This window comes from Pimephales promelas, chromosome 6 (genome assembly GCF_988280905.1).
Source record: "Pimephales promelas chromosome 6, fPimPro1.hap1.1, whole genome shotgun sequence".
NCBI classification, from domain to species: domain Eukaryota; kingdom Metazoa; phylum Chordata; class Actinopteri; order Cypriniformes; family Leuciscidae; genus Pimephales; species Pimephales promelas.
The window spans coordinates 5,050,367-5,077,591 of record NC_142774.1 but is presented as its reverse complement, the minus strand read 5'-3'; the positions used below and the strand labels follow the sequence as shown (position 1 = coordinate 5,077,591).

Genomic DNA, 27,225 nt, shown 5'->3' with positions numbered 1-27,225 from the left:
GTGTGAGTGTCAATATATAGACACACACAATTATTAACTTTTCGTAACCTATTTTAAACCATTTGTGTGACTTTAGTTAACCTTCCTGACCTAAGCATGACCCTTTACTGACTAGCATCCAGGTTTAGCCACAGGATCAAGTGATTAGTAATTTCGGGGTCTCGTTTAGTGTCCACAGCGAAAGCAAATTTATTGCATTCAAGGCAAATATAATCGGAGTTGAAACAAGTAACAAAGTTTGAATATCATATTGACTAGATATTTCCAGAGCAGTCCTAAAATATTTAAGTAAAACATAACCTTGCATCCATTAAAATAATCCATACACATTTCAAAGCTACTTCACAATGACGGACGAATGCTTTTTTTCTGAGCATGATGTAAACAGACACGGGTGTAGTTTGAAACGGTTGAAACTTTGGCATGTGAATTTCTAAATCCTGCTCTGCAGTTTCATGCAGTATTTCCCCAGCTTTTCTCATCACAGTTCAGTGTATTAGCAGCCACACGTCCCGCATTTCATTCAATCCCTGAGGGGCCTGTTCATGTAACTGAAGTGTTGATTATTCATTTTAAAGGGCTTATGCTGGATTCTTACTTCTTGGTTGGCATTTCATACTATATAATGGCTTGAAAGAGTTTTTCTTCTGGTGTACGTGTGAGTAAGAGAGAGAGAGAGGGAGTGTGTGCATGTGTGTGTAAATGTTTGCCTTCAAGTATGAGTGTTTGTTGAGAGAGGATCATTAACATCCACAGCTGCTCTGTCCATCAGGGGGCGTGTCTTGCAGAATTGGGCCTTTGTGATTGGTTAATATGCTGGGGTCTCCGTCCAAGCTCTCGTTCATTTTGTCGCAGATGATGTCGACAAGCCGCTCAAACACCTGCTTGACGTTAATGTTATCCTTTGCACTCGCCTCGAAAAACTGGAAGCCTGCAGAGAAACAGAAGAGACAGCAACTCGAGTTATACACAAAATACGAAATAAAATCAGATTTCAATAAAACTGCATGGTTTATTAAACTAATTCTACACATATAATTAGTGGCCAGCTGATATTTGGCATTAAGTTTTCTGTTTGGCCGTGGGACTTTTATTTTGAAAGACGCACAGGAGCTTCCAATTCTCCATCTTTATTAGCCGTTTGTTTAGTCACCATTAAATCAAAATTAACTATTCTTATTTTTTCATGAAATACTGTAGAAAAATTCAGTTTCATACCGACTTCACCAGTTAAAATAAACGAAACGCAAATGCTTTAATATTTTTTTTACCCCATATAGTGAGAGATATAAGCTTTTATATGAATTTTTGACATATCTAATAAACAATATGCCAACAAACCTCACAAACATCTGCAAATCCAGCTGTTAGTTCTTCTAGTGATACAAAGTCAATGTTTATATATGAAGTATAATGTGTTTATTGCATGTATATATATATTAGAGCCCGACCGATAAAGGATTTAAGGCCGATACCGATACAAATATTTGTTGGTTTTAAAATCCGATATTCCGATATATCGGCCGATATTATTATTATTTTTTTATTTCAGAAACGAGCAACAAAATATTATCAGATTTCCCTAACATTAATTATTTGTAGTTAATTATGAGTTTTAACTAAAATAATATGATAATGCATAACTGGTTCTGTCTGCCTGACTCTGGCTGGATCAGCAGGTTGTAGGATGTGTGGCGCGTTATACACGAGTGTTGCCAACAGGGACGGTGTAGAGTGTATTCATTTATCGGCCATTATACCGATACCGATATTTTAGAAAATGCCTAATATCGGCCGATAATATCGGCCTGCCGATATATCGGTCTGGCTCTAATATATATATATATATATATATATACATACACACCGGCCTTTGCTGTTTGGATTTAAATACAAATGTTTAAGAGTCAATGTTTGGATCATTATTGCAGTGATAATTATTTTTAGCATGTTATATGTTTGGCAACAGTTCTTCGAACTCTAATTGATGGAGTGTATGTACCTCATAATATCACAACAATCATTTCCATCAAGAGATGCATACATTTGGTCAAGATCTTGTCTTGACAATGCAAGACTCCAGCACTCTGTAAAGTCTCCTCCAGCACATCCTGAGGACTTTCAACGAATTTAAGATCTGGACTGAACCGACTGATCAGAGCCTGTTGAATCTTGACATTGTCATCCTGGAATATGAACATAATGTGTCTTCCTACATGCTTGTTTAAGAAATGAAAAGCTTCACACTCTCCATCAATTAGGGTTAGAAAACTGTTGCCAAACATAAACCATGCTAGAAACATAAAAATGACTGCAGTTATGAAGCAATCGCGCATATGTGTGTGTATGTGTGTTTTATATCCTCCATCAAATCTATCATAGTCATAATGTCATAACTCATTATATCTAACATCTATTGAGTAATAAATGTCAGCATACACCCTCTGAGCAACACTTTGAAAGGCCTGCATCATTCATAGCATTTCTTCCTGTCTTTTCTTCGGTCCAAATAAGGCTGTGCAGCACAGAGGCGATTCAGAGGGTGACGTGCCCTGCACAGGGTCCAAAATTAACACTCGCCAAACCCCCGAAGGAGAACTTGGCTTTAAAATGGTTCGTCTTCAAAACGTTAACATTTAATTCCAAATTTGTATTTTTTTTTTTATGAGAAAAAAAAAATGTATTTTGAAGAATATCCATGCAACTAAATGTCATACAATAGAAGTGCATGGGGACTGGAACTACAAAAGGACAAGAAAGGTACGTATTTTAAAAGCAGCATTTACAGCTATATAAAAAATAATGTATAATGGCATAGCAAGTTAGAAATTGTTTTCCAGCCAGTAAAATTCATGCACCATTTGGGAGGGGATTGCAAACAAAACATAATTGACCTAATCGGTAAGCCCCGCCCCTTTTAGTTACTGTTACTATCTCGGACAAACAAATCTTATCATACTTTTAAGCGCTCTGGCGAACACACGCACAGTACAATACATGAATACCCATCCTCTCAGGATATCTGGAATCAGTGTTACAAGTACCCTAGGCACATAGTTTTACCATTTTTGTAGCATAAACACCATAAAACCGATGAGAGCTTTGGATGTTTCTCTATGGCCCTGGCCCCTTGCAACTGACACTCAACTGTCATTGGCTCATCTGCATTTGAGGGGAGGGGCTTACCGATTCTAGACCCTTGCATGTTTAAGTCTTTATTTACAGGCTCGTATGTGTGTGTCTAATGCTTTCTTTTGTCCAGTAACTTGCCTAACTCATTAGCCAGTCTTTCCCCGTCCTCTCTGGCCACCAGCCTGTCGTCCTCCAGATCACATTTGTTCCCCACCAGAATTACCTGAGCGTTGTCCCACGAGTACGTTTTAATCTGAGTTGCCCTGAAACACACACACACACACACACTTATAAAATGTCTGGCACATTTCAATCACTCTCACTTTGAGTTACTACCCAGAAGATTGGTATTAAATAATATAATTATTATTACTCTGGGACCTTAGCATCGTGTAAGACTATAAATAAAGTAAACTCACCAGTCCTGCACGGCGTAGAAGGAGTCTAGGTTAGTGATGTCATACATTAGCAGGAAGCCCATGGCCCCTCTGTAATACGCTGTGGTTATGGTTCGGTACCTCTCCTGCCCTGCTGTGTCCTGAGAAACAACATACAAGCATCCTAAATATAGCCATTAAACACATGTTCTACACAAAAACACTGAATAGCTGAAGCCATGTGTATTGCAGAAACCATCTATTGCTTTATATGCTTTGAGTCTGTCATGGTTGGTTGCTGTTATTTCTCGCTAGAAGAATGTATTTCAGTAGAGTGCTGAAAGACTTAATAAATATTTCACCATTAATTATGTGCAACTACATTTTTAAGGTGTAAGCCATATAGAGACACACACACACACACACATACATACATACATATATATATATATATATATATATATATATATATTAGGGCTGTCAAACGATTAATCACATCCAAAATAAAAGTTTGTGTTTACATAATATATGTGGGTGCACGGTCTATAATTATTTTGTATACATTTAAATATGCATATAAACGTGCATGTATATTTAAGAAAAAAAAAATATATACATAAAATATTTATATTTATATATAATATAAATTATATATAAATAATTTACACACAAATTTTTATCTTGGATGCGATTAATCACGATTAATCATTTGACAGCCCTAATATATATTAAGGGCTGTCAAACGATTAATCGCGATTAATCACATCCAAAATAAAAATTGGATATATATATATATATATATTTAATAAAACACTTATATAAAGAATTTTGAGTGATGAAGCAAATTATGTGTTTAATAATAGTTAATAGGAAGGAGGGATCACAACTACTCGAATTACATCTTTAGTAAACTTAATGGGCAAATAAAAAGTGCCTTAAAATCACAGCGATATTGAAAATGTTAGATAACTTTATATTGGCAGCAAAGCTTACTTTTATGATGGATGGATGTGCTTTTTAGGGATTCAAAATCTCAGTTACTATTCACTCCCATTATAAAGCTTGAAAGAGCCCAGATATTTGTTTAATATAACTCTGATTGTGTTTATCTGAGAAAAGATAGTCATATACACTTATGAAGGCTTGAGGGTGTGTCAATTATGGGATAACTTTCATTTTTGGGTGAACTACCCCATTAATGCAAACATATCTTAAATATTTGATCATTTCTGTTAATGCATGTCTAAGTGCAAGTAAAAAAAAAAGAAACTTAATTATTCAAGTAAATGCAATGCAAATGAAACAGACTCAGGGGGGTTTAGAGGTTAACAGCCATGTTAATCTGGTAACTAGGCAACGTTTGATTAGTTTCCATGATACTGAAAAGCCTTGACTTGATTTAGAATGCTGTGACCTCACCTATGTAGGTTCCCATGGTAACTCTTGGTTTGGGCAGCTGTTAAAGGGCTGTATATATGTATTGTACTTTACGGGAAGAACTGAGCTCAACTAATGGAAGCTTAACAAAAGCCTCAGCCCCTTCTTTCAACAGAGATAAGACGTGCTAACTACAACACACACACGATGACGACTAACTTTATAACAAAGACAAATGAACCATTTCTGCCTATGCAATCTTACATGCTTCATTCTGATCCGAAAGCAACCTTTAAAGTCAGGAAATGATTTTTCAATGTCCATGACTGTGTCAATACAGCAGAGCACTGTGATGACTAACCCTATGTGATGTGTAATATTTGCTCTTCTTCATAGCGAAATGTCTCAAATTACATTCACCCTTGCCTTTAAATGATGAACTCCTCCTTAAAGTAAACAAGAGAGAGAGAGTACATGCAAATGAGAACACGCACTGCATACGGTACTTTCAACAAATATATGATACACTTATATTTGTCCCAAGAGTTTATAATAAATAAATAAAAATCACTGAAGGCACAAATCCCCAGTTTTTTTTTTTTTTTTTTGGTGACTACTATAGAATTTCATGGCAAACTATTATATAGCACACAATTAACATTGCATGAAAATACGCTTGTTTTTAACCTGTTTGTACTGCATTTTATTTGCTTTTTTATTCTAAACTGTTTTAATTATTCTTATTTCTTTTGATTATTTTAATTTCCTCTGTGTAAAGCACTTGGAATTACCATTGTGTATGAAATATGGTATTAAAATAAAGATTTAGTCCTGTTCAATCCCAGCGGTCTTGACTTGAACTTTGAACTGTATCCTGAAGTTCATAAATAAAAAAAGAATGATTTATTTTGGCCATTAAATGGATAATTTATTTCGGTAATCCACTTTAAACATTCTACTAACTATAAGTAGCTACCTGTCATGTTGTCAACTTTGAGTATTAGTACTGACTGCTTAATATCTCCATATAACACTTTATTTTGATGCCCCCCAATAGACATTCTACTGACTATAAGTCAACTTACTAATCCTAAACCAACAGTTCACAAACACTCTAATGAGAGTTAGTTGAGATGTAGTTGTGAAGTTATAGTCTAAATTGTAACTGAAAGTCTACTAAATATATGTATGGAGATACAACAATACAAATACTCACTGCTATAGTAATATAGTCAATATAACATGACTGATTATTAACTAAACATTTCCAAACACTTAATGTTGCTCCTCCGCACCCACTAAATACACCACACACACACAAACACACACACACATATACACACCACAAGGCTCGGACTGCGTTCTGGGATCTTGGCGACAGAGATGGTCTTTAAACAGGTTTAATGTAGTGGTTCTCTATAAGTACTGCCGGGGAAAAATGCAATGCTAAATGTAAATAACACAATGCAACTAACCATATAATCAATATAGTTAATAATTAAAATAAAGGGAGAAGAAAACTATTTAAGATAACCATCGGAGTAGTTTGTTACACACATTTTATGAATGAGAAATGTAAATAGATTTGATTTTGGCAGACTAGATCTGCAACCAAAACTAGTACAAAGACTTTTTTTATAGTAAAATGTGCTATGGCAAGACAAAAGAGAGCCTGCAGCAGATCGAGACAGGTGGTGCTGGGGAGGAGGAGGGGCCAACAAATGTGTGAGTAGATAGTAAGAAGCGATTGATTGGCTGCTGAACTGGCGTCGAGACTGTATAAATTCTCAGATAATCACATTTTTATGCAATGCAATGCAAATGCATTTCAATAAACTTTTGTACGGTAAATGCTGTTGGTAGCAAATTGGGTCGGCACTTGATATCCAATGTAAAATGTGCGTCCTGAAGCAAAACCAGTTGAGAACCTCTGGTCTAATGCATGATAAAAGCAATATGATTCAACAATTGGGACTGTGCCATCAGCTCTGCATCAGGCTTCACATGACATCATTTTCCTTGGCTTTTACAATTTTCACTTGCCGTATTATAAAATATTTAATTAATTCCTGAGGAGGGAGAATATCATCTGACTTGGGCTAGCAAGCAACCCCCTAGCAACTACCTAGAAAATCCTAGCAACCTAGTAACAACTTACCCACAATCCTAGCTACGTTTTGCACATGTAATGTAAAAATCAAGTTACTACATTACACTCTATTCTAGTGAATTTCAGATCAGAGCTGAGTTGTTCTATTATCAGCAAACAAGTGCATTCTGGGAAAATGCTACTCAACACCTCTTAAACGTTCTCACCCACTTCCTTTCACCAACAGAAAGTACTGTCGCTTCCTCTGTCGAGGACGGCTGTGGCTATGAACTGCCGAACAACAACAATAACATCTAAAATGACTGTTTCAAAACAAAGGAATTTTTACAAAAAATTTAACAAACAGACTTAAAACACTTATGCAGCCACAAAAACACACACCAGACCATAAAACATTATTTGGCAGCACTGGGCCAACGTCCTGTCTCAGTATTGATTCAGTTAGTGATTCAGTGCAGAAGGCGGATGGAAGCGGGTCTGGACGGTCAAAAAGCACAACCAATTTGATTTTATGGCTTTTATTTTGTAAAGGTTCCCTCGAAATGGATTTAGGCCGGTGTGTGTGTCCCACAAATAATGCATCAAATGATGTGGCCATCTGGTTTGGGTTGGTCTGGATGTTTGTAACATTCACACACACTAACCACCTAAATTATCTTGATCAAAGTATTACCAAGTCATACTGACACATGGTTAGTGGATCCTCTTTTCACCACATTTGACTTTGGCAATAACAAGTCTTTCATTTCTGGATTAAACTGTAAATATTAATAATAACAGATAATAAAGCACTGACATTATTCTTCCAATATACCTGTGCAAGAAACTGAATGCATTTAAACTCTGGCAACTAAAAGCATTGCACTAAAGACATAGTCAGACTAAAGCGCAACAGTCGGGTTTCGGAAAAAAAAAAAAAAATCCCTAGGGGGATTTATTTTTATCGATAACTTAAAATACCTTTAAAGACAGTCGTACTGTAAGCTATATGTTAATTGATGGTATACATTTTCAACCTATTGTTAAAATAATCATTAAAGCCAGACCGATTTATCGGCAGGCCGATATTATCGGCCGATATTAGGCATTTTCCAAACTATCAGTATCGGCAGTTATAATGCCCGATAAATGAATATTTCATATCGGATTTTAAAACCAACAAATATTTGTATCGGTATCGGCCTTCAAAATCATTTATCGGCCGGGCTTTTTAATAATCATGTATAATGGCGGGATTTGCTGGTGAAAAACTAAAATACCAATAATTCTGCAGAGAAATGCAATGAGAGAGCACCTCATTGCAGTACACAAGATCCAGGAGGCGGAGTTCAGATATAAGGGGTGGAGAATTGGTAGGGTTAGGGGTGGGGTTAGGGGACGGCGATGGGTAGAGTTAAGGAGTGGGGTTAGGGGCGGAGATAGGTAGGATTATGGGTGGGGTTAGGGGGCGGAGATAGGTAGGATTAGGGGTGGGGTTAGGGATCAGGGGGTGGAGACGGGTAGGTTTAGGTATATGTAAGGTGGGAGGAGTTGGATCTGGATCCAAATCCTCCCCTTGGATTTCGAGTTCTGCAGTGAGGACCATCTACCCGTGTTGGCTGTGTTTTTATCGTTTATCAGCTGGATAAAATCGTTCTGAAAGTGATGACTAACTGTTCCGTTATCGTTATATCGAACGCTGCTATTCTTTAATATTGAGAAAACTATTTGTAGAACGATATATTTATAGTTATCGTCCTTGGTGTGAACGGGCCTTTAGTACCCCAGGTTTTCCTGGCCTAATACATTATACCGTTACAACTAAAAACTTCTTATGCGTTTTGGCCGTTAATTTCACAACAACGACGTTTTCGGAGCCTGAAAATGCTAACTTTTGAAAACGGGATTCAAAGTGCAAGTTTTTGAAAACGATACCATTGTGGATACCAACTACAAAAACACAAATTTGTCAAAAAAAAAACGGTGAATTACATGATCAGTCTATAGTGTTTCTTTACAAAGTGACATCGCCATCTACTGGCCTTTTTCTGTAACCATAACTCCTATGGGAAAAAGTCTGCCCATCAATGGCACTAAAAAGATGGCGATACTAATGCACTCTATTGAAGTCTGGTATACTTCCAAGCTTATTCTGACCAAAAACTGCACACTTATAGAGAGAAAAAAATATCAGATTAACGTTTAAAGCATCCAGCAACAGTCTGTTTTGTTTTTATATGTCATTTAAAGGGGCAGGTACATCTAAAATAGTTCACAATAATATACCATTAAAGAAAAAAACTAATTCAAAATATGCACACCACTTTTTGTCTTGACTTTGAATGAACAAATATAGGCTACACACTCACCCATATCTGCAGTTTGACTCGCTTCTCGTTACGGTAAACCGTTTTGACTTTGAAGTCGATGCCGACCGTGCTGACGAACGCAGAGGTGAAGGAGTCGTCAGCGAAACGGAACAGAAAACTAGTTTTTCCAACACTGCTGTTGCCAATGATGAGGAGCTTGAACATGTAGTCAAAATTCTGATCGGCCACATCCTTCTGCACCTGCGTCTGATTACGGGTATCGTTGGCCGACGCCATCTAGGGGGGCGGAGGAAAAGTCAAAAAGTCAAAACTCAGAGAGACAAGGTATGTCATCATAATAAATGTCAGTTGTCTAACCCTCCAGAAAACCACCTTCATATGTTGGGCCCTGAGAATGCTGTGACACTTTTGCTCAATTATGCTGGCTGTCTTGGTCTTCAAACTCACAACCAAGAAGTGAAGTGACACAGGAAATAATGAAAAATCACAACGTGAGTCAGGAGGTCTCATGCGCGACTGGATTTATTCCTGTTAAAATCATAGACTAAAAAAAAAATTAAAAAATGGACGACGCCCCTTCGCTCTCTTCGATTAGTTCAGGTCTTTTGTATGTGCTTCTTAAATATAGAGGCGTTTTGATGTCCATTGCATATGCAGATCGATATCTAAAAGTTTTTTTATTTTTCTTCTCACAACATTTAAATCGGATTAAAATGCCAACAATAAAAAGAACTAGCTAGGTTAGCGGATCACCTTAAAATTAAAATAGTCACTGTGTCAGATTATGCGATCGTGGGCAAGAAACATGTCAGACAACACATTTCTTACCGACCAATCGTTGTTTGCTGTCGACGTGAGTGATGTCATAGAGAAGACGAAACTAGCCGTTCCTCCCTTTAAATCAGGTCTCCCCAAACCACCAGTTAATGACTATCCTAATTAAGTATGCATGATATTAATTTTAAATCCGCATAGCTTAATATATAATGCGTACGGAAACACATTAGTGCATAATAAATCCAATTGAACATAATTTTTTACACTTGACTAACTGTTAATTAATAAATAATAATAACAGCCTATCAAGTGAATAACTGAACATCATTTGCTTGTTTTATTTATAACTGAAATATTTGGACATTTAACCCTTAATTAAACTTAAAAATTACATTAAAGATGATTAAGACTATATGGTGCAAATGTGTGTATATAAACTAAGCTATCAGGCTAATCACTCATTTGTATGCTATGCTAGTATATAAGCTAACTAACAGAGACATAAATGGCTGTTATAATGTCGTTGAAACAGCATTTATCATAACATGATTTTGGAGGAATTGTAATCAGGCGCTTAAGAGAGTACCTATTAAAAGCAGTTTAAACCAATGGGATTGCTTTTAGGGAGGACCCAAACTACATCTTCCATGTTAGCATAATCATGTGACCTGACGTAGGCATCAGTTAGCCTACGTCATCCGGGGACTATTTACTGTTTTTCGAATACAATGTATTTGGACATACTACTCTGTTGGCATACTGTTTTTCACATGCTATATAGTATATGATTTCGGATGCAGCAAAACAATGGTTGTACTAGCTTAATGCTAATTCCAGTACTCACCCAGTGCTGATTTGCCCCTGAATTTGGTCATTCATCACAATTTCCACAAAACTGTTGGCTAGTTAAAATCAGGGCAAAAATCAGTGTACCATTATCTAAAGCTTCATTGATACTCTGACATGTAAGTATTCTTCTTGCACTGTCATCTATCTCTCTCTTTCTTTTTTTGCGCATCAGACATGCTGAGTGAGGATCTTTCCTTGATTCAGAGCCATTACAGCAAAGACCAGCTCAGCACAATTTATTCTGCACAGAAACCAGTGCTTAAAGTGGGAAGCACATAATAAGATGGGGGAAAGAGTTCACCCGAAAATACAGATTCTATCATTATTGTGTTATCCTGTGATAATGGGTGATGATAGTGATTTGAATCACCTGTTATTTTGCTCAGTATTTTTTTTTGTCCGATTTAGCTTTAATTTAGATTTACATTGACATTTATCATTTAGATTTATTCCTTGTTAGTCATTTTAGTACTTCAGCTTACACATAACACATAGTTAATTTTAAGTTTTTTATATTTTTATATTAGGCCTATATCATTTTTATATTTTATTTTAGCTTCATTTCAATTAACAAAAACGGTTTTCAATTTAGTTTTACCTAGTAAGCAACAAACTGGTATTATGACTTAAGAATTTATGTGAGTAACTACTTAAATTTCAGCTTCTTTGTCACAGAAAACTTTGTTATATCACTTCAGGAGACTTGAATATAAATTAATAAATCCTAAGGATTAGTTTTATAGTATTTTATGGTCTTTTATGGCCCCTTTTGAGCCTGACAGACAGAAACACGTTAACATTTTTTGTTCCACAGACAAAAACAACACCATAGAGTTTTTGAACATAAGGATTAGTAAATAATGACATGCAGTGAATTGAATTCAGGATGATTTGGATTTTGGACACTTTTTGTCATTGAGATGATTTGGGAAAAGTGTCCCCATCAACTTGAATTCACCCTAAATTATTCCCATAAACACCCATTTCCTTATAATAAGAAAAACGAGTTAACATCCTGCTCAAGCATATGAGTAAGAGGTGATCACATTAACACCTGTAACGTTAAATTACCTGAAGAGGGAGTTACCATACCAGGATATGACACACCTTACACACATGAATGAACACAATGCTGTTGTGCCACTGCAATTTGAAATAAAATGTCGTGAAAGCCTTTTCGCGCATGTAGGCTGAGATTAAATGACAAGTTAGATTAGATCTGACACAAACAGCATCATCACACACCCCAAACTATGAAATCTAACGTTACAGATCTGTCAAACACAACATCAGCTAACACACTCAGAAAATATGAATATGGTCATGTCATCAATAACTCAATTCTGCGGTTGAAAATGAAATAGAGATATTTGAATGAATAGCAGCTAGAGATATTTGAAACGGTTCCAGTCATGCTCCCATATGGACATCTACACATATCTCACTACTGTAAACGATAAAAGAAAAATGCATATCCTTCGGGCACAAACATAATATGGTGACTAACCTTATTTGTCTCTTCTTGGAGGTGTTTATTTCACTCTATAAAGTTGATGTTGCGCGTTTGTTTCCTCAGCTGGTTTCGGACATCCAGTTTCACTTTTCCAGCAAAACACACTGGAAATGGTCCACTCACTCACTCGCCTTATCGGGTTTAAAACCGAGTCTTCCCTTCCCTTCAGAGGGGCGTTGCAAAGCCAGAAGCTTGATGTCTGCAGAGACCTGGCTGTCGACCAGTTTTTGTTTGTTTGTGCTGATGGCTCGTCGTCGAAAGGGCGATGGCTGTTCCCAGATCAGCTAGTGGCCCTGGCGAGCGTCCAGCTGAACTCACTGAGCAGCCAATCAACAGGTCTGCTGTCAGTCAGACACACTCAGCAATATCATCTGCCACTTACATACGGGTCATTCTGTCAAACGGATGCCCTCAGCAGCCTCAAAAAGTAGGGAAAAAGTAACAGGATCGACAGTTATAACGGTTTATTAACACAAGCTATGTTATGAATCTACACGATGTAGGCTACGTAAGAAAGACATACATTTACTTTGAAAATAGGAGACTTTATATATATATATATATATATATATATATATATATATATATATATATATATATATATATGTCATATCTATATCACATACACATAATAGTAGTGAGGTGTTCTGAAATGAGGAGGTAAAGTCAGTAACACCTCATTGCAGTACACGAGATCCAGGGGGCGGAGTTGGATCCAGATCCAGTGGGTGGAGATGGGTAGGATTAGGGGTGGGGTTATGGATCGGGGTGGAGATGGGTAGGATTAGGGGTGAGGTTATGGATCGGGGTGGAGATGGGTAGGATTAGGGGTGAGGTTAGGGATCAGGGGGCGGAGATGGGTAGGATTAGGGGTGGGGTTAGGGATCAGGGCAGAGATAGGTAGGATTAGGGGTGGGGTTAGGGGTCATAGGGTGGAGATGGGTAGGATTAGGGATCAGGGGGTGGAGATGGTAGGATTAGGGGTGGGTTTAGGGATCGGGGCAGAGATAGGTAGGATTAGGGGTGGAGATGGGTAGGATTAGGGGTGGCGTCATGGATCGGGGGCAGAGATGGGTAGGTTTAGATATATGCAAGGTGGGAGGGAAATCCTCTCCCTGGATTTCGTGTTGGTAAAGTCCTCACAGATTTTGTTTTAATAAATCAAATGTAAATTGCTGCAGTTACACTTAATGTTGTCACAATTTCCTGGTTAAAAATTACTTTATATTAGGCAACATAAAAAAACAAAAACAAAAAAATGTAAGTTTTGTATTTTTACATTAACAATGTAATGTTCTTTTTATTAAAACCAGTAAGAGTATCAAACAATATGTGAGCTGTTTGTACTCAATTACAAGCTAACACAAACAGAGTAAATTATTATTTCTTTTAATAAATCCTTCAGTACAGATATTTATTATTTTATGTGATATTCAGGTACATACAGTATAGGTACAGAAACAAGCTTATCTAAAATCTCCTAGTCGCAAAAGAGGAACACAAAAGCGAGCGCCATCAGGAATTGAGCAATCTAAAGCATGGCTATAAAACACACTCACAGGTTTCAGCTTGTTTTACACACTAAGGTGTTTATAAGCAGAACTATGGATTATTTGAGCATTTTAATTAGGGCACATATCTGAGAAAAAAAAATTAAATAAATAATCATATTGAACCAAATATAAAAACTGCTATTTAAAAAAAATTAAAATAAAAAAAGCATACCACAAGACAGTCAGTCAGAAATCACAAAACTAGGTTTCAACTTGGTTTGAGGTTTGTGATTGGCCGGATCGTTGGCCTCCCACAGCCTCAGAAACTCCTGCTGATAGGGCTGCACGAGCGCCGGCTCCTCTGTAATCATGACGTTTTCTTTGTTGCTCTGGACTGCGGTTAGGGTCCAGTTGAGGGAGCCCGTGATCAGTTTCTTGCCATCCACTAATGCAAACTTATGATGCATATGAACAGCTGCGCTCATCTCGTGCCTCACACAGATGCCTGGAACAGAGGTGAAAACAAACAGATGGGAAACTATCAATTAGCTCCAAATCCACTTGCAAATTAACAACAGATGCGATTTATACACATCTGTCAAGCCCGCCGTGTGTGAATCATCTAGGGCTCCTTTAATTCTGCACTAATGCGTCAGGCCGTGAGTTTCACAGTCCGCGGTTGCCTGGGTGTGAGAGCTAAAAGAAGTTACAGCAGTGTGTGTGTACTGAAATAACAAAGGTTGAGCCAGACAGAACTTGTGCGAGCTGTGCTGCTGTTGTAATCAAGGTATGACTGACAGTTTAATCACTTTGCAGCAGTCATTAATCATTAAAAACATGGAAATATGAGGGAATATGTATTTTTTTTTAGCCTGGGATAGTAATGAAAATTAATAAACTCTAAAAAGGCAGAGACATTTCTGTGGTTGTTGAAATTTTTTAGTATGGATGGGCAACGATTAATCGCGATTAATCGCATCCAAAATAAAAGTTTGTGTTTACATAATATATGTTTGTGTAGCGTGTATAATTAATTTGTATATATAAATTCACACACATGCATCTATATATTTAAAAAATATATGCATGTATATATTTTATATATATTTATTCACAATTAATATTATATATAAATATAAATATTTGATATATTAATAATAACACATTTTTCTTAAATATATACATGCGTGGGTATTTATATATACAAATTAATTATACACACGACACTACACACACATATATTATGTAAACACAAACTTTTATTTTGAATGCGATTAATCGCGATTAATCGTTGCCCATCTCTATTTTTTAGTAATGTTCAGGACCAAAATAACTCTTTGCCTTGAAAGGCCTATTCACACCGGGACGAATTTCACACGAATATCACGCGATATTCGCGACGTTTAACGCATCACACCTAAACAAAGGGTGCCAATGTGAGTGTGCACATCGATGCGGAAAATGCCACGCGTAAAAACTGCATTTTTAAAAAAAACGCCTCGGATTCGTTTTTTTAGTTTGACGCGCCGCGTCAAAAACTATCCGACCAATGAGATTGCCGCTTTTGCTCACGTGTTTGGAGCTTCTGAAGTTAAAGTAAAACACAACTTGGGGGCGCTCAAACTCAAAACGGTCTTGCACACATACGTAACAGAGAAGAAGATCTACGCCAAGTAGTGTCACCGTCTACAGTATATACAAGCTCACGTCAGCACGTCTGTGTATCTGTCAGCAGGAGCAAGTCCATACTTGCAATGCAGCAGCAATAATACACACACACCTGCTTTACGAAGGATGCCGATCTGAGAGCCAGTGATGGTCATGTAGTCTCTGTCCGTAACGACTCGTACGATGACTCCCTGTTTGTGCAGGTGGAGAATCCCTCTACTCAGCTCCATGTGAGAGAAGGAGAACACACACAGGTCCAGTGAGGTACGTGCGGACAGGAGATGCTCGAGGAGCCTGGAGAAGGACGTCTCAATGCCATGCGGGAGGGGACATGCACTGAGGGCCAAAAGAAGCAAGAAAAATGAGTTGTTTTACTCATTATTATACATTTAGATTAGAAAAAGTGGACCAAAGTACCAGGGGAAACGTCTCTGGCGCGTGAACAGGTGCTCGACACAGACATGGGGTGATGGAAAGAACAGAACTTCTTTCAGGGGCCCGCGAGAGACTCTCAGACGCCGCGCCAGCCAGTCAAACCACTCCACACCCAGAACGAAAGCTACGGCTCCCAGTCCTAGCACTTTCACCAGCTCTTTAAATGACATCTGAGAATACATAGACAGAGTAAGAATGGATTAGAATAGTAAAGCAGCGTTGGATTACACTTTAGGAACAAACAAAAAGTAATAAAGACTGAACATTCCTCAACCGTTTCAAACAGTTGGGATCATAAACAAGTTCAACCAGCCAGTCATTATTGCAAATCAGGGCCCTCGTCATCAGGGGGGACAGATCCTGCATGGGCGGTGCCCACCCACACAAATGTTTACCAATACATATTGAATTATTTCAAATTATTACACTGGAATAATTGTTTGTAATTGGCAAAAGGGCAATATTCTGTTTAAGTAAATAATTCATGTCAAAACAATTATTTATGCGAGATTTTGTCATGTTAATTTATGTATTTTAATAGATAGACAGTTATATAAGAAATCTGTTGCCAGTGACAACAATAGTTCATTCAACAAAAATATTAGACCACAGATTGACGTGAGTGACCAATGAGAAGCAAGTATTCCAGAGGATTGTGTAATAATTTGAAGCGTTTAGTGCTATTAATAATTCAATGCTGGTTCTTGCAGATTTATGCTAATCTCCAAAATATAACAATTAAATCTTAAATTTTGTCTGTCATATAATTGCCATAAATTTCCAAAGAATGTACAAAAACGTGTTTCGGTGTTTGAAGCAACGTAATGTCTGAAGCTAACTGCAAACACGGATTATCTTTGACGCTCGTGATCGCGATTCAGAAAAACGACCAAGTTAATATGATAAATAAATTTGTACTTGATAGGATAATTGTCATTTATAAAGATACAAAAAGACATTTATATCACGAAATGTGAGATTGTTTTGATATAATACCTGTTGGAACATGTCTGCCGAGAGCTCAAGTGACACTGACTGAATCCTTAAGCGAATCTCATGCAAGTTCGGTTCTTGTGAGTTGAATCATTTCAATGAATCGGTTGAACACGTTCGCAAAACGGGACCTCTATGAACGGGACTAATCGCTTCAACTCGGCTCGCGAGGTTCTCGAATAAAACAAGACACTTCTCGAATAAAATAAGGCACTTCTTTCCCACATGTTTTCAAAGAGCGAAAATGTAGCCAACGACTACTACATATGATCGAATTGATTGACAGGCGTTGTATTACTTTAATGAATCTTTTTTTTTTCAACGCGTTCGTTTTAATAAGTAGAAATTTACTGTTATGAGCAAGCCATTTCACCCCCCAAAAATCTCAAAGAAAAACAGGGGGAGGGGGATCGGGTTGTAGGCAATAAACAACAGCAATATGCTTAAATGTTATTTTTTTTTAATTATCATTATTTATTTATTTAACAGGACAGTGCATGTTATACACCTGTAAAATGACAGAATTACTTTGCATCTGTTAAAAGTCTAGCTCGTAAATGCCAGTGCGGTGAACATGTGATTGCGTCACGGCGTAAACGATTCACTGAATCGTGTTTTTTATGTGGTGCTTTGAAACGGTATAAATTAGTCGGACCTCCCATCACAATTATGGGCAAATTTGTTCCCGGCCCTTTCAGAGAAAGTGTGTCAGTGGCTCTCCTTACTAATGAAGATTTGTGACCATAGACAGTTTGTGACACAACAACTTCACTGATTTTCAGAGTAAAAAAATAGAGGACACATACATTTTCTCAAATGTTTATTATCTATAATAAAAGATCTTGTTTTATATTCAAACCGCAGAAGAGGGAAATTTGAGAGTAAGGAAAATTGACAAAAAAGTACCATATAATAACTATATTTTTTGGAGATGTATATGTAGCTTAGCCTCCATTGTAGGCCGACTATCTGAAGAGCCTTGGAGTAACAGGATGCCATGGTCCAATATCATTCAATGTTATGGTACCATATCAAACACTGTATCATGCACTTGTCAGAAGATCTTTTAAGAATGTCCTTATATAAAACAGTATAGGACTAAGACACCATGTTTTTGCATCTGTTAATGAAAATATGAATTAAATATATTTGTTAGTTCTCAGAAAGTAGGCCAAAGATTTCTCTTCAATGCTATTCTGTTTCATAAGCATTTTTTTGTGACAAAAAAAACAAAAAAAAAAAAAACATACAGGCCTAAGCAGTTGCCAAGACATCTTTTCAAATAAGCAGACAAGCAAGCACAAGTTGAAAAGATCAAAAGTGTATGACATGCTCAAATACTTTCACACTTTCCTCTGAACATTGCATCACTTACTTAATACTTACACAATTGGTGTATATTCTGAACATATATCTGACCAGACATCAGTGTGAATGATTAAACTACTTTTCCTTTAATGATCCTAAAGAATATAAATTAATAACTGATGACAAGGCACCAAATTTAGAGGACAGGGTCTTGTCCTGACCCTACTTCAGAACAATAACACAACCATTTTATACTTTCATTATCTTTGTATCAACATCTTCGTTGTTCAAGACCACATATAGGCACGAACTGATCGTCTTTTGTGTATTTTCAATCGCCATTAACATTTTAAACTTTTTATGATCCAGTATATTCTGAGACTAAAGACCAATTACATACCATTTTAATTTTGGAACTACGTCTGATCTATAATGAAGCACCAAAACAAGATTGATTTGGAGTTTAGAAGATTTCGTGAGGTAGACGATGCCTTTTAAACTAATCAGAGAGCAGCTTAATTGTTTTTCTAATTAAGTCGAGAAAATGTATCCCTACATCATCCACGTAAAGAAATCATTTAATTTAGTTAAGCTGGTCTGAGATCAGGAGAAAGGCACATTCTCTACCAATGCTGAATACCAAAGTGCATTAATTAAGGAAGTCAATGGCGTTTTGTTCATTCGGCTTGGCGCAGTATTTGCGGTCGTACACTAGACGTGATCCTCCCATCGGAGTTTGGCCGCTCTGAGACGCCATTTTGTTGGTTCCCATCTGCAGAGACACTGTGGTCGAGTCCACCGGGTCTAGATTCACGTTCTTTTCCGTCACTTGTCTTGCCGTGCCAAGAGCAAACATTCCAGCCTACAACAGGACACAGGTGTAGGTAATAATATAATAAATATATCGCACTTGCAACAGTTCTGGAATGAACTTAAAAATCCAATGTTGCTTTCTGAATTCCTCCACGTTTTTCAAGAGGTGAATTAATAGTGTGATTAAAGTATTTTACCGCCACCAGCAATACATGTATTTCATTTCGCTGTTATGAGTGTTGGCCATGAACGTAGAGGTCATCTCATAATTACAGTAATTTTGGCCCTCACCATACTGGCGCATTTGTTTGTGCCCATTTGGAGGTTTATAGTGGATCGATCCGCTGGTTTCTCCATGCCTATATTGGGATCATAGAGATGACGTCTGGTTCCATAGGAGGTCATGCCCTTTTGGCTGGCAAATTGATTGGAGCCCATCTGTGAATCAGATGAGAAATAGCATATTTAGTACCGTTCTAAAATTTGGGGTCTTATTTATCGAAACGATCGCTCATTTAAAAAATAAATAACAAAGTTTAAGTTTTATAAGCTCAAATGCTCGCCTTGCTCTGTTTTGTGATGCACGTTCGTGACTCTCCTGTTCGAACTCGTTTATCAAAATGAACGAATCATTTTTTCGTGTCATTTGGTTCATTCAACGAACTAAATGAATGAGTTGACTCGGGAAAAGATTCGTTCATTTTGATGAACGATTTTGAATAGGAGAGTCACGAACGCGCGTCACAGAACAGAGCAAGACAACCATTTGAGCTTATAAAACTTAAACTTTATTTTTTTTTTGTTTAATGAGTGATCGTTTCGCTTTATAAGACCCTTATTCATCGTCTGAAATCGTTTAAAGGCCTTTGAACAGTTTGCAGTTTGCACTGAAACTGTCTTTTGGACCTGGAACCGTTTGGTTCCCATTGAAGTCCATTATATGGAAAAAAATCCTGGAATGTTTTCATCAAAAACCTTATTTTCTTTTCGACTGAAGAAAGAATGACATGGACATCTTGGATGACATGGGGGTGAGGAAATTATCAACAAAAGTTTGTTTTTTTTAAAAAAAAAAGTGAACTACTCCTTTAAGAAATGTTATATATTGATTAGCATATTAAAATTATTTCTGAAGGATCTTGTGACAGCTTTGCCATCACAGAAAAATATATATATATATTGAAATAGAAAACAGCCATTTAAAATTTCACAATAGTTGAAAAGTTGACATGTAGTTACTTTTAGTGGACTATTGAAATAAAGTGTTGCCAATTTGTTTATTGCGTCTTACACAGCTGCGGGACCGGGGGCATTCATGTATAATCAAATGCAACTGTAATTCAAATAGTTAATTTACACACTCTTGATATTTGTCTAGTTTAGACAAATTTCCATTTCTATGCAATTGCATGTTACGTTTACGTTACGTCTTTTTTCCAAGTATTTGTCATGTGACCTGTTGGCTGATAATGCTTTCCCCTCCTTTCATCTTGTCAGGATTGAATTTCCTTTGCTTTTTTGCAGCATACTTCACACCGATGTCACTTTTTGTGTAGAAGCCTTTCGTCTTGGCCTGGGAGAAAAGAGAACATGGAAAAAGACAGAAAGGCAGAGAGAGTATTAAATATTTTTGATCGTATTTACAGGTAATTTAAGATGGATTATTTAAGTATGTCACGGTGAGGAAATATTCACATCAGTAGACCAATTTTTAAGGGATAGTTCACTTTGAACTTAATTTTGGTATGTTTCAGCTTACCTCAAGGGCATCCAAGATGTAGGTGTCTTTGTTTCCACAGTATTTTCAATTTTGATATTTTTAGGTCAAACTGTTCGTGTCTGTCAGTCATATCATGGACGTCTATGGTCACCACCTCAAAGAGCATGCACAGAGAAGTCCAAATTAAACATGATTTAATGACTCGAAAATGTAAGTACACATTGATGGCCTAAGACACGAAACGAGCGGTTTGTGTGAGAAAATGAACAGTATTTATATCTTTTACCTCATGTAACCAGAGCCACATATATGAAAAACACCAAAAAACTTTTATAACACTTTTGATTTGTGGTTACAAGAGGTAAAAACGATATAAATACTATTTGTTTTCTCACACAAACCGCTCGTTTCGTGTCTTAGGCCATTTACGAGTCATTAAATCATGTTTAATTTGGACTTCTCTGTGCATGCTCTTTGAGGTGGTGACCATAGACCTCCATAGACCTCTGCGCACTGTGATTGTTGACCGAAACCATAGTAGACATAATCAAGTGCAAGAGTTTTATTAGATTTTCTCACCACTCCAGCCAAAGTGATGAGGGTGCCCTGGACCTGGGTGTGGTTCATGTCCTCGAAAAGGTCGTTGGCCTCAAACATGTCATATGGTTTTAGGCCGTATTTACCAATGGCTCGCACAAAGTGAGTGATATTCTCCAACTAAGAGAAAAAAAAAGCAAGTTAGGGATAGATTCATCTCTGGGTAAACTCCAAATTTCACCCAAATCGAAACTACTATGCCATGCCTGGAAATATAGTATTTTTTAGGTCAGCTCTGCAGTTGAAGTAAACAGACTAGAGTTAATGAGGTAAAATAGTCCATTCATTAGATGAGTTTGACTCTTGAGTTGCATTCCTTGTTAATGTAGACTACTCTTAATTGCATGTTTCTTTTATCTACTGTAACTATTTGCACTGTAAATCAATATCCACTTTGACAGTGGCGAAAAGAGCGAGCCAGACTGTAGCAGAGTGTGAATCACTTTGGTACACTCATACAGTGTCTACATTCTCTGCATTTCTCTGAGTTAAACAGTACATAACGCATTCTTAAAATGGCAAAAAATTTGGCTAATAGTCTCCATTTCATAACATGAAACCCAAGAAGTCACTCTCAAACATAGTATGCACACAAATCTGACTAGGAGCAATGCAAGAGATGCCTCAATATTCAAACACACTACCTTGTGCCAGTTCAAGGGTGAGTGATTGACCTTCAGGACAGATCCAGGCTGCAGTTTGTTTATCAGCCTAGTGGATGAACACCATATAAGAGCAATTATGCCAAGCACAAATATGTAATGAGTTAACTAAGGCCTAATCCTGGCTTAATCTGAACCCTGTTTGTGAAACCAGGCCAACTGGTTAAATAAAGCTTACTAACTGTCTTTGACAGCCGAAACTCACTCGCACAGGATCACACCGTCCTTCAGTCCTTGCATGAAGTCTTCAGGGAGCGTACGACCTGTGACCTCATGGATCCACGTCCTCAGAGCCTCCTCCGCCTGAGGGTCATACTTCTGTGCCAGCTGCCATGTCAAGTAATGAAAAGGTCAAAAAAGTGCTTTTTAATGGTTTCATTTGCTGCTAACATTATTTATGTAAGCTGTTTGTGGGAAAAAAAGCTTTTTTATGCATGATTATTAGACAAAAGAAACAGGTTTGCCCTTCTACTTTACCATAATATTAATAAAAGCAACAACAACAGTAATGTAGATGTTAGTGTCCATGACATCAGTAAATAGATCTTATAATGACACACTTTTCCCATTAGAAATTCAGACATAAAAGAGCATCAATAACAAAAAACATACATATTTTATGCATATTTGGGAAATGTTGCTGCTGTGTAACTCAGTACCAAAATGGGAATTTTTTTTCTTCTTCTTAATACAATTAAAGTCTAAATAAATTCGTGCCTTCTTTTGTGATTCAGTTCATTCGGAATTAAAATTCCCTGTGACTCTGAGTCATTTATTATTCAACGTCGTTCTTAAAAGCTTTACTGATATTAATGTTACACTTTACCTTTCCATTTAGTATATTGGATTTCTTCTGAAGACATGAAATATCATTTTTATTTGGACGACTCATGCATACACACAATGTATTGTTTTAAATGCTTTCATATAAATAAAGTTGATGAACAACAAGTAGCTTGTTGTCATCCCCATGTCATCCAAGATGTCCATGTCTTTCTTTCTTCAGTCGAAAAGAAATTAAGTTTTTTGATGAAAACATTCCAGGATTTTTCTCCATATAATGGACTTCAATGGGAACCAAACGGTTCAAGGTCCAAAAGACAGTTTCAGTGCAAACTGTTCAAAGGGCTTTAAACGATTCCAGACGATGAATAAGGGTCTTATCAAGTGAAATAATCGCTCATTTAATAAAAAAAAAAATCAAAGTTTAAGTTTTATAAGCTTAAATGCTCGCCTTGCTCTGTTCTGCGATGCGCGTTCGTGACTCTCCTGTTCGAACTCGTTCATCAAAATGAACGAATCTTTTCCCGAGTCAACTCGTTCATTTCGTTCGTTGAATGAAACAAATGACACGAAAAAAGATTCATTCATTTTGAAGAAACGAGTTCGAACAGGAGAGTCACGAACGCGCATCACAGAACAGAGCAAGGCGAGCATTTAAGCTTATAAAACTTAAACTTTTTTTTTTTTTTTTTAATGAGCGATCGTTTCGCTTGATAAGACCCTTTTTCATCGTCTGGAATCGTTTAAAGGCCTTTGAACAGTTTGCACTGAAACTCTCATTTGGACCTTGAACCGTTTGGTTCCCATTGAAGTCTATTATATGGAGAAAAATTCTGGGATGTTTCAAAAACCAAAAACCTTAATTTCTTTTCGACTGAAGAAAGAAAGACACGGACATCTTGGATGACATGGGGGTGAGTAAATTATCAGCAAAAGTTTTTTTAAAAGTGAACTACTCCTTTAACACAGCGAAAACCTACGTAGAAGAAATGTAGCGAACGCACTTGCATATGCCTTTTCTGTGAGGGTGGAGAGAAAAACAAATGTCTTATGGGGTAAAAATGCATATTATTGGCTTCAGCTTATTAATTATAACTTTTGTTTTTCAGAGAGAAATTTAAGGAAAGTAATATTTGGCATAGGAAACCATCATCAATTTAAAGCAGGAAGAACATTGTACGCTGGCAGGGCTTCTAAGTCTATTGCATTTGTGTTATAAAGTGCACATACCTTGTTCCTGACATCAGCAGAGAGTCCGAATGTGGGTCCTTTGCTGAACTGGGTGCTCATGGTCCTCGCTGTAGAGTTGAGTCCTGTGATGCAGGAGTTCGGCTCTGACCCCCTCCATCTTTTAAATGCCCCTCTGTCCGTGTGTCATCCTGTCCACGTCTGCTGCTCATTGGCTGGGGCCTCTCGACTGTCTGGCCAATCGTGAGCGTGAATGTCCTGCTGGCAGGGGAAAAGGAATAGTTTAACTAAAATGTGAATTATTGTCTCTTCCTTATGTCATTCCAAACTAGTATCCAAGTGTTCTTCACTACATTTGGTTTAATTCAAAAGGATGTTTGTACTTTCTGCCCAAATGTCACTATTTTTAGGGCGAAACCTACACTTTTTTAAAAAGTAATGATAACTAATTAAGCAAGAAGGGCTGGGAGATGATGTCGGATATGGAGAGAGAGAGAAGCAAAGGAGACGGATGGAATTTGAGCACTTTATTTGGTCATGATGGTACTACAGATGTCATGTGTTTGTAGACATTAATAACCAAAAGAATTCAAAGTGAATCTTAACCAGGGGCGAGACCAAAAATGTTCAAACTGGTGGGGCTTCATATAACAAGGTGGGCAAAAATAAATACATGCCAAATTATCAGGTGGAAAACGCAATAGTTTCAAGCTAAATGTAACATAACAGCAAATAAGAAATAACCTACATGAATGAATTTACAGATGGTCATACACTTGCACGTGCCACTATGTAAACATTTGACCAAAATCAAGCTCAAATTGAGTTGTGAGGATTTTGACCAGCGAATTTCAGAGGTACATGTTTTGTCCGTCATTGACATACCTAGGTTTGACTTTATAACCTAGGTTATAAAGTTTACTTTAGCTATGCGGGTACTTAAGTTTTTTTTTCCCCGGACATTTGGGCAAAATGAAGTGCTACACAAAGGCTACACAGACTTTCCCCTCCTCAAATAATATATAAAACAACTACTACTATGTTTGCTCACTTACCTTTACTTTATCTGATATTACTCTGAGAAAAAGGGTCTTCTGGTTTAAACACTTGGATGATATTATCAAAATCGATTTCATTGCTTGGTTTCTTGCAGCAGTACATAACCAATCCAAATTAGGCTTTTAATGTATCAACTGATTGATATTTGCTTTTGTTTGAAAATTTTAAAAATGTATCTCCATATTTCACAAACGAGCAAATCTTACCATTACATCCTGGGTGTGACGAAACTGACGAATCAAACAGACAGATTAGGTAAACACACAGTAGCTATGCCTTAAATATTCTGACCACATAATACGCCTTAGAATAATTAGCTGCTCAGATAGTTCCCTTTAGTTCAAATGGACATAATATCATTTGGTTTCGCGATTATTTCAAATGTGTAATTGAATTTGAATTATAAACAAGTGAGTTGATTTGTCCCTGTAACAACCATAGATTTCCACTAGATGGCAGCATGACCATAAACCTACGACATACTCAAAGATGTTGACAACATGGGCCACACGTGCTTTTCAGAGGGAAATTGAGCAGATTATACTTGATGAAAACTATAGACATGTTGGCTCCCCGTCATTAGCTCTTCACTTGCTTTATGCCATTATATGATAGGTCTATTAACACTGCAGTTGAGCTGCTCACCAAAAGGAGGCGCCATTTGCTGCCCTGCAAAACCCAAGTTGCAGCAGGGCCACATTTAATGGCAACCACAGAAGCACAAGCTGTTTGGAATTATAATTGTTCTGTAAAAATAATGAAAAGGTCGTTACTTTTAATTGTCACGTTATAATCGAACTAAACCATGCAATGTCAGTGAGGTCAGTTGATATCAATGCTGCGTATCTAAAAAGTCATATGCGTGCCATGCATCACACTTAGCCTATTTATCATGATGAACATTATTATTTTTTTGTAGATCTGCCAAGCAAATGATAAATGATGTATGCTGGATGAGTCGAACTGTTTCGCACCGCTGGGTTTCAACTTTGCACTTACTGGTCAAATAAACGTGTGCAGTACAGTTGATTTCTTCAGATGTCAATTGTTTAAATCACTATGGGTTTCTTACCAATATAACATCCTGTGACATATGGTTATAATCAGCATAAGACAGAGTTGAATATAAAGTAATCCTGCTGTGTTTTAAAGCAGGTTTGTAACAAAAGATTGTTGCTTCAAGAATCCAGACTTGACATTAAGCTTTTGACCACTCGTCTTTCAGACAAGAAAACCTGTTCGACAAATTCTCTGAAACTTTAATTCACATGTTCAAAAACAATTTTTAACAATAGGCAAAGCTAATGGCACGAGGCATCAGGAATCTAAAGTCATTCGTATAGAGATCCAGAAACTTTGCCCAATTTGGACTACATAACCTTGACTGGGAAAAGAGGCATAGTTTCCAGCCCAGATTAATGTTCCTCTGCAGAGGCCAAGGGTCACCAATGATTAAAATAAAGGGTGTTTTACACTTCTGTCCTCTTAAACAAAACATGAACTGAGTGACAGAGACGCCAGCTGGGATCCACAGTGTCTGGCCTTCAGCGTCTTCTGGTTCAGTTTAGTTGTGAATAATATTACACTACCATTCAAAAGTTTGGGGTTGGTGAGACTTTCTTAAATGTTTCTATATGAAGTCTCTAATGCTCACCAAGACTGCAGGTATCTATTTAATATAACACTTTTCAGCATCATTTACTCCAGTCTTCGATGTCACATGATCCTTCAGAAATCATTCTAATATGACGATTTCCTGCTTATTATCAACCTAGAAAACTGTTGTGCTGCATATTTATGTGGAAACTGTGATTTTTTCTTTCTTTGATTTAGGAATTTTTCACAGAAGAACTTTAAAAAAATAATTATTAGAAAATAATTTTAAAAAAATGTGTAGGTACTGACATCAAGCATGTGTGTATGTATCTCAACAATGGTGACAAATGAAATATTTAATTAGGAAAAGGACAGTTCAGATTTTTCACAGAAGAACAACATTTAGGCTATTCAAAATTGAAATCTTTTGTAACATTATAAATGTCTTTACTGTCACTTTTGAACA

General features: G+C 37.0%; 3 protein-coding genes across 4 annotated transcripts; all 3 read right to left on the bottom strand.

Annotated features, from left to right (window-relative positions):
- Window positions 1-596: 596 nt before the first annotated feature.
- On the bottom strand, window positions 597-12,576 carry rab3da (RAB3D, member RAS oncogene family, a). The gene is made up of 5 exons (XM_039686185.2): window positions 12,439-12,576; window positions 9,345-9,581; window positions 3,552-3,670; window positions 3,271-3,395; window positions 597-931 (listed from the first exon to the last, which is right to left on the bottom strand). The coding sequence occupies exons 2-5, from the start codon at window positions 9,579-9,581 to the stop codon at window positions 744-746; spliced, it is 669 nt and encodes a 222-aa protein (XP_039542119.2). The 5' UTR covers window positions 12,439-12,576; the 3' UTR covers window positions 597-743.
- Window positions 12,577-13,817: 1,241 nt separating this feature from the next.
- On the bottom strand, window positions 13,818-17,406 carry pld6 (phospholipase D family, member 6). 2 transcript variants are annotated; one of them, XM_039648400.2, is made up of 4 exons: window positions 17,037-17,406; window positions 16,023-16,210; window positions 15,718-15,941; window positions 13,818-14,442 (listed from the first exon to the last, which is right to left on the bottom strand). In XM_039648400.2, exons 1-4 carry the CDS (start codon window positions 17,046-17,048, stop codon window positions 14,180-14,182), a joined length of 687 nt encoding a protein of 228 aa, XP_039504334.2. In that variant the 5' UTR covers window positions 17,049-17,406; the 3' UTR covers window positions 13,818-14,179. The 2 variants fall into 2 exon arrangements, with proteins under 2 accessions (XP_039504334.2, XP_088988964.1); XM_089132838.1 differs by lacking the exon at window positions 17,037-17,406 and having other exon boundaries at window positions 16,023-16,222.
- A 1,321-nt stretch (window positions 17,407-18,727) lies between these two features.
- On the bottom strand, window positions 18,728-24,362 carry cnn1a (calponin 1, basic, smooth muscle, a). Its single transcript, XM_089131985.1, has 7 exons — window positions 24,147-24,362; window positions 22,339-22,460; window positions 22,116-22,182; window positions 21,454-21,591; window positions 20,611-20,727; window positions 19,446-19,592; window positions 18,728-19,203 (listed from the first exon to the last, which is right to left on the bottom strand). The coding sequence occupies exons 1-7, from the start codon at window positions 24,204-24,206 to the stop codon at window positions 18,991-18,993; spliced, it is 864 nt and encodes a 287-aa protein (XP_088988111.1). The 5' UTR covers window positions 24,207-24,362; the 3' UTR covers window positions 18,728-18,990.
- Window positions 24,363-27,225: the final 2,863 nt, after the last annotated feature.

Bases quoted from the DNA above. Each gene is read 5' to 3' on its own strand.
- rab3da (XM_039686185.2), bottom strand. From the start codon at position 9,581: ATGGCGTCGGCCAACGATACCCGTAATCAGACGCAGGTGCAGAAGGAT. The intron at 3,671-9,344 runs GTGAGTGTGTAG...GTTGTTTCTCAG, and splicing joins GAGTCAAACTGCAGATATGG to GACACAGCAGGGCAGGAGAG. The intron at 932-3,270 runs GCAAGTTACTGG...GTTTCTCTGCAG, and splicing joins AAGACTGGCTAATGAGTTAG to GCTTCCAGTTTTTCGAGGCG.
- pld6 (XM_039648400.2), bottom strand. The intron at 15,942-16,022 runs GTACTTTGGTCC...TTTGGCCCTCAG, and splicing joins CGCCAGAGACGTTTCCCCTG to TGCATGTCCCCTCCCGCATG. The intron at 14,443-15,717 runs GTGTGTGTGTAT...CCTCTGTTCCAG, and splicing joins CGGCATCCTTCGTAAAGCAG to GCATCTGTGTGAGGCACGAG.
- cnn1a (XM_089131985.1), bottom strand. From the start codon at position 24,206: ATGAGCACCCAGTTCAGCAAAGGACCCACATTCGGACTCTCTGCTGAT. The intron at 21,592-22,115 runs GTAGTGTGTTTG...TTTTTCTCTTAG, and splicing joins CACCCTTGAACTGGCACAAG to TTGGAGAATATCACTCACTT. The intron at 19,204-19,445 runs GTGAGGGCCAAA...GTCCTGTTGTAG, and splicing joins CAAACAAATGCGCCAGTATG to GCTGGAATGTTTGCTCTTGG.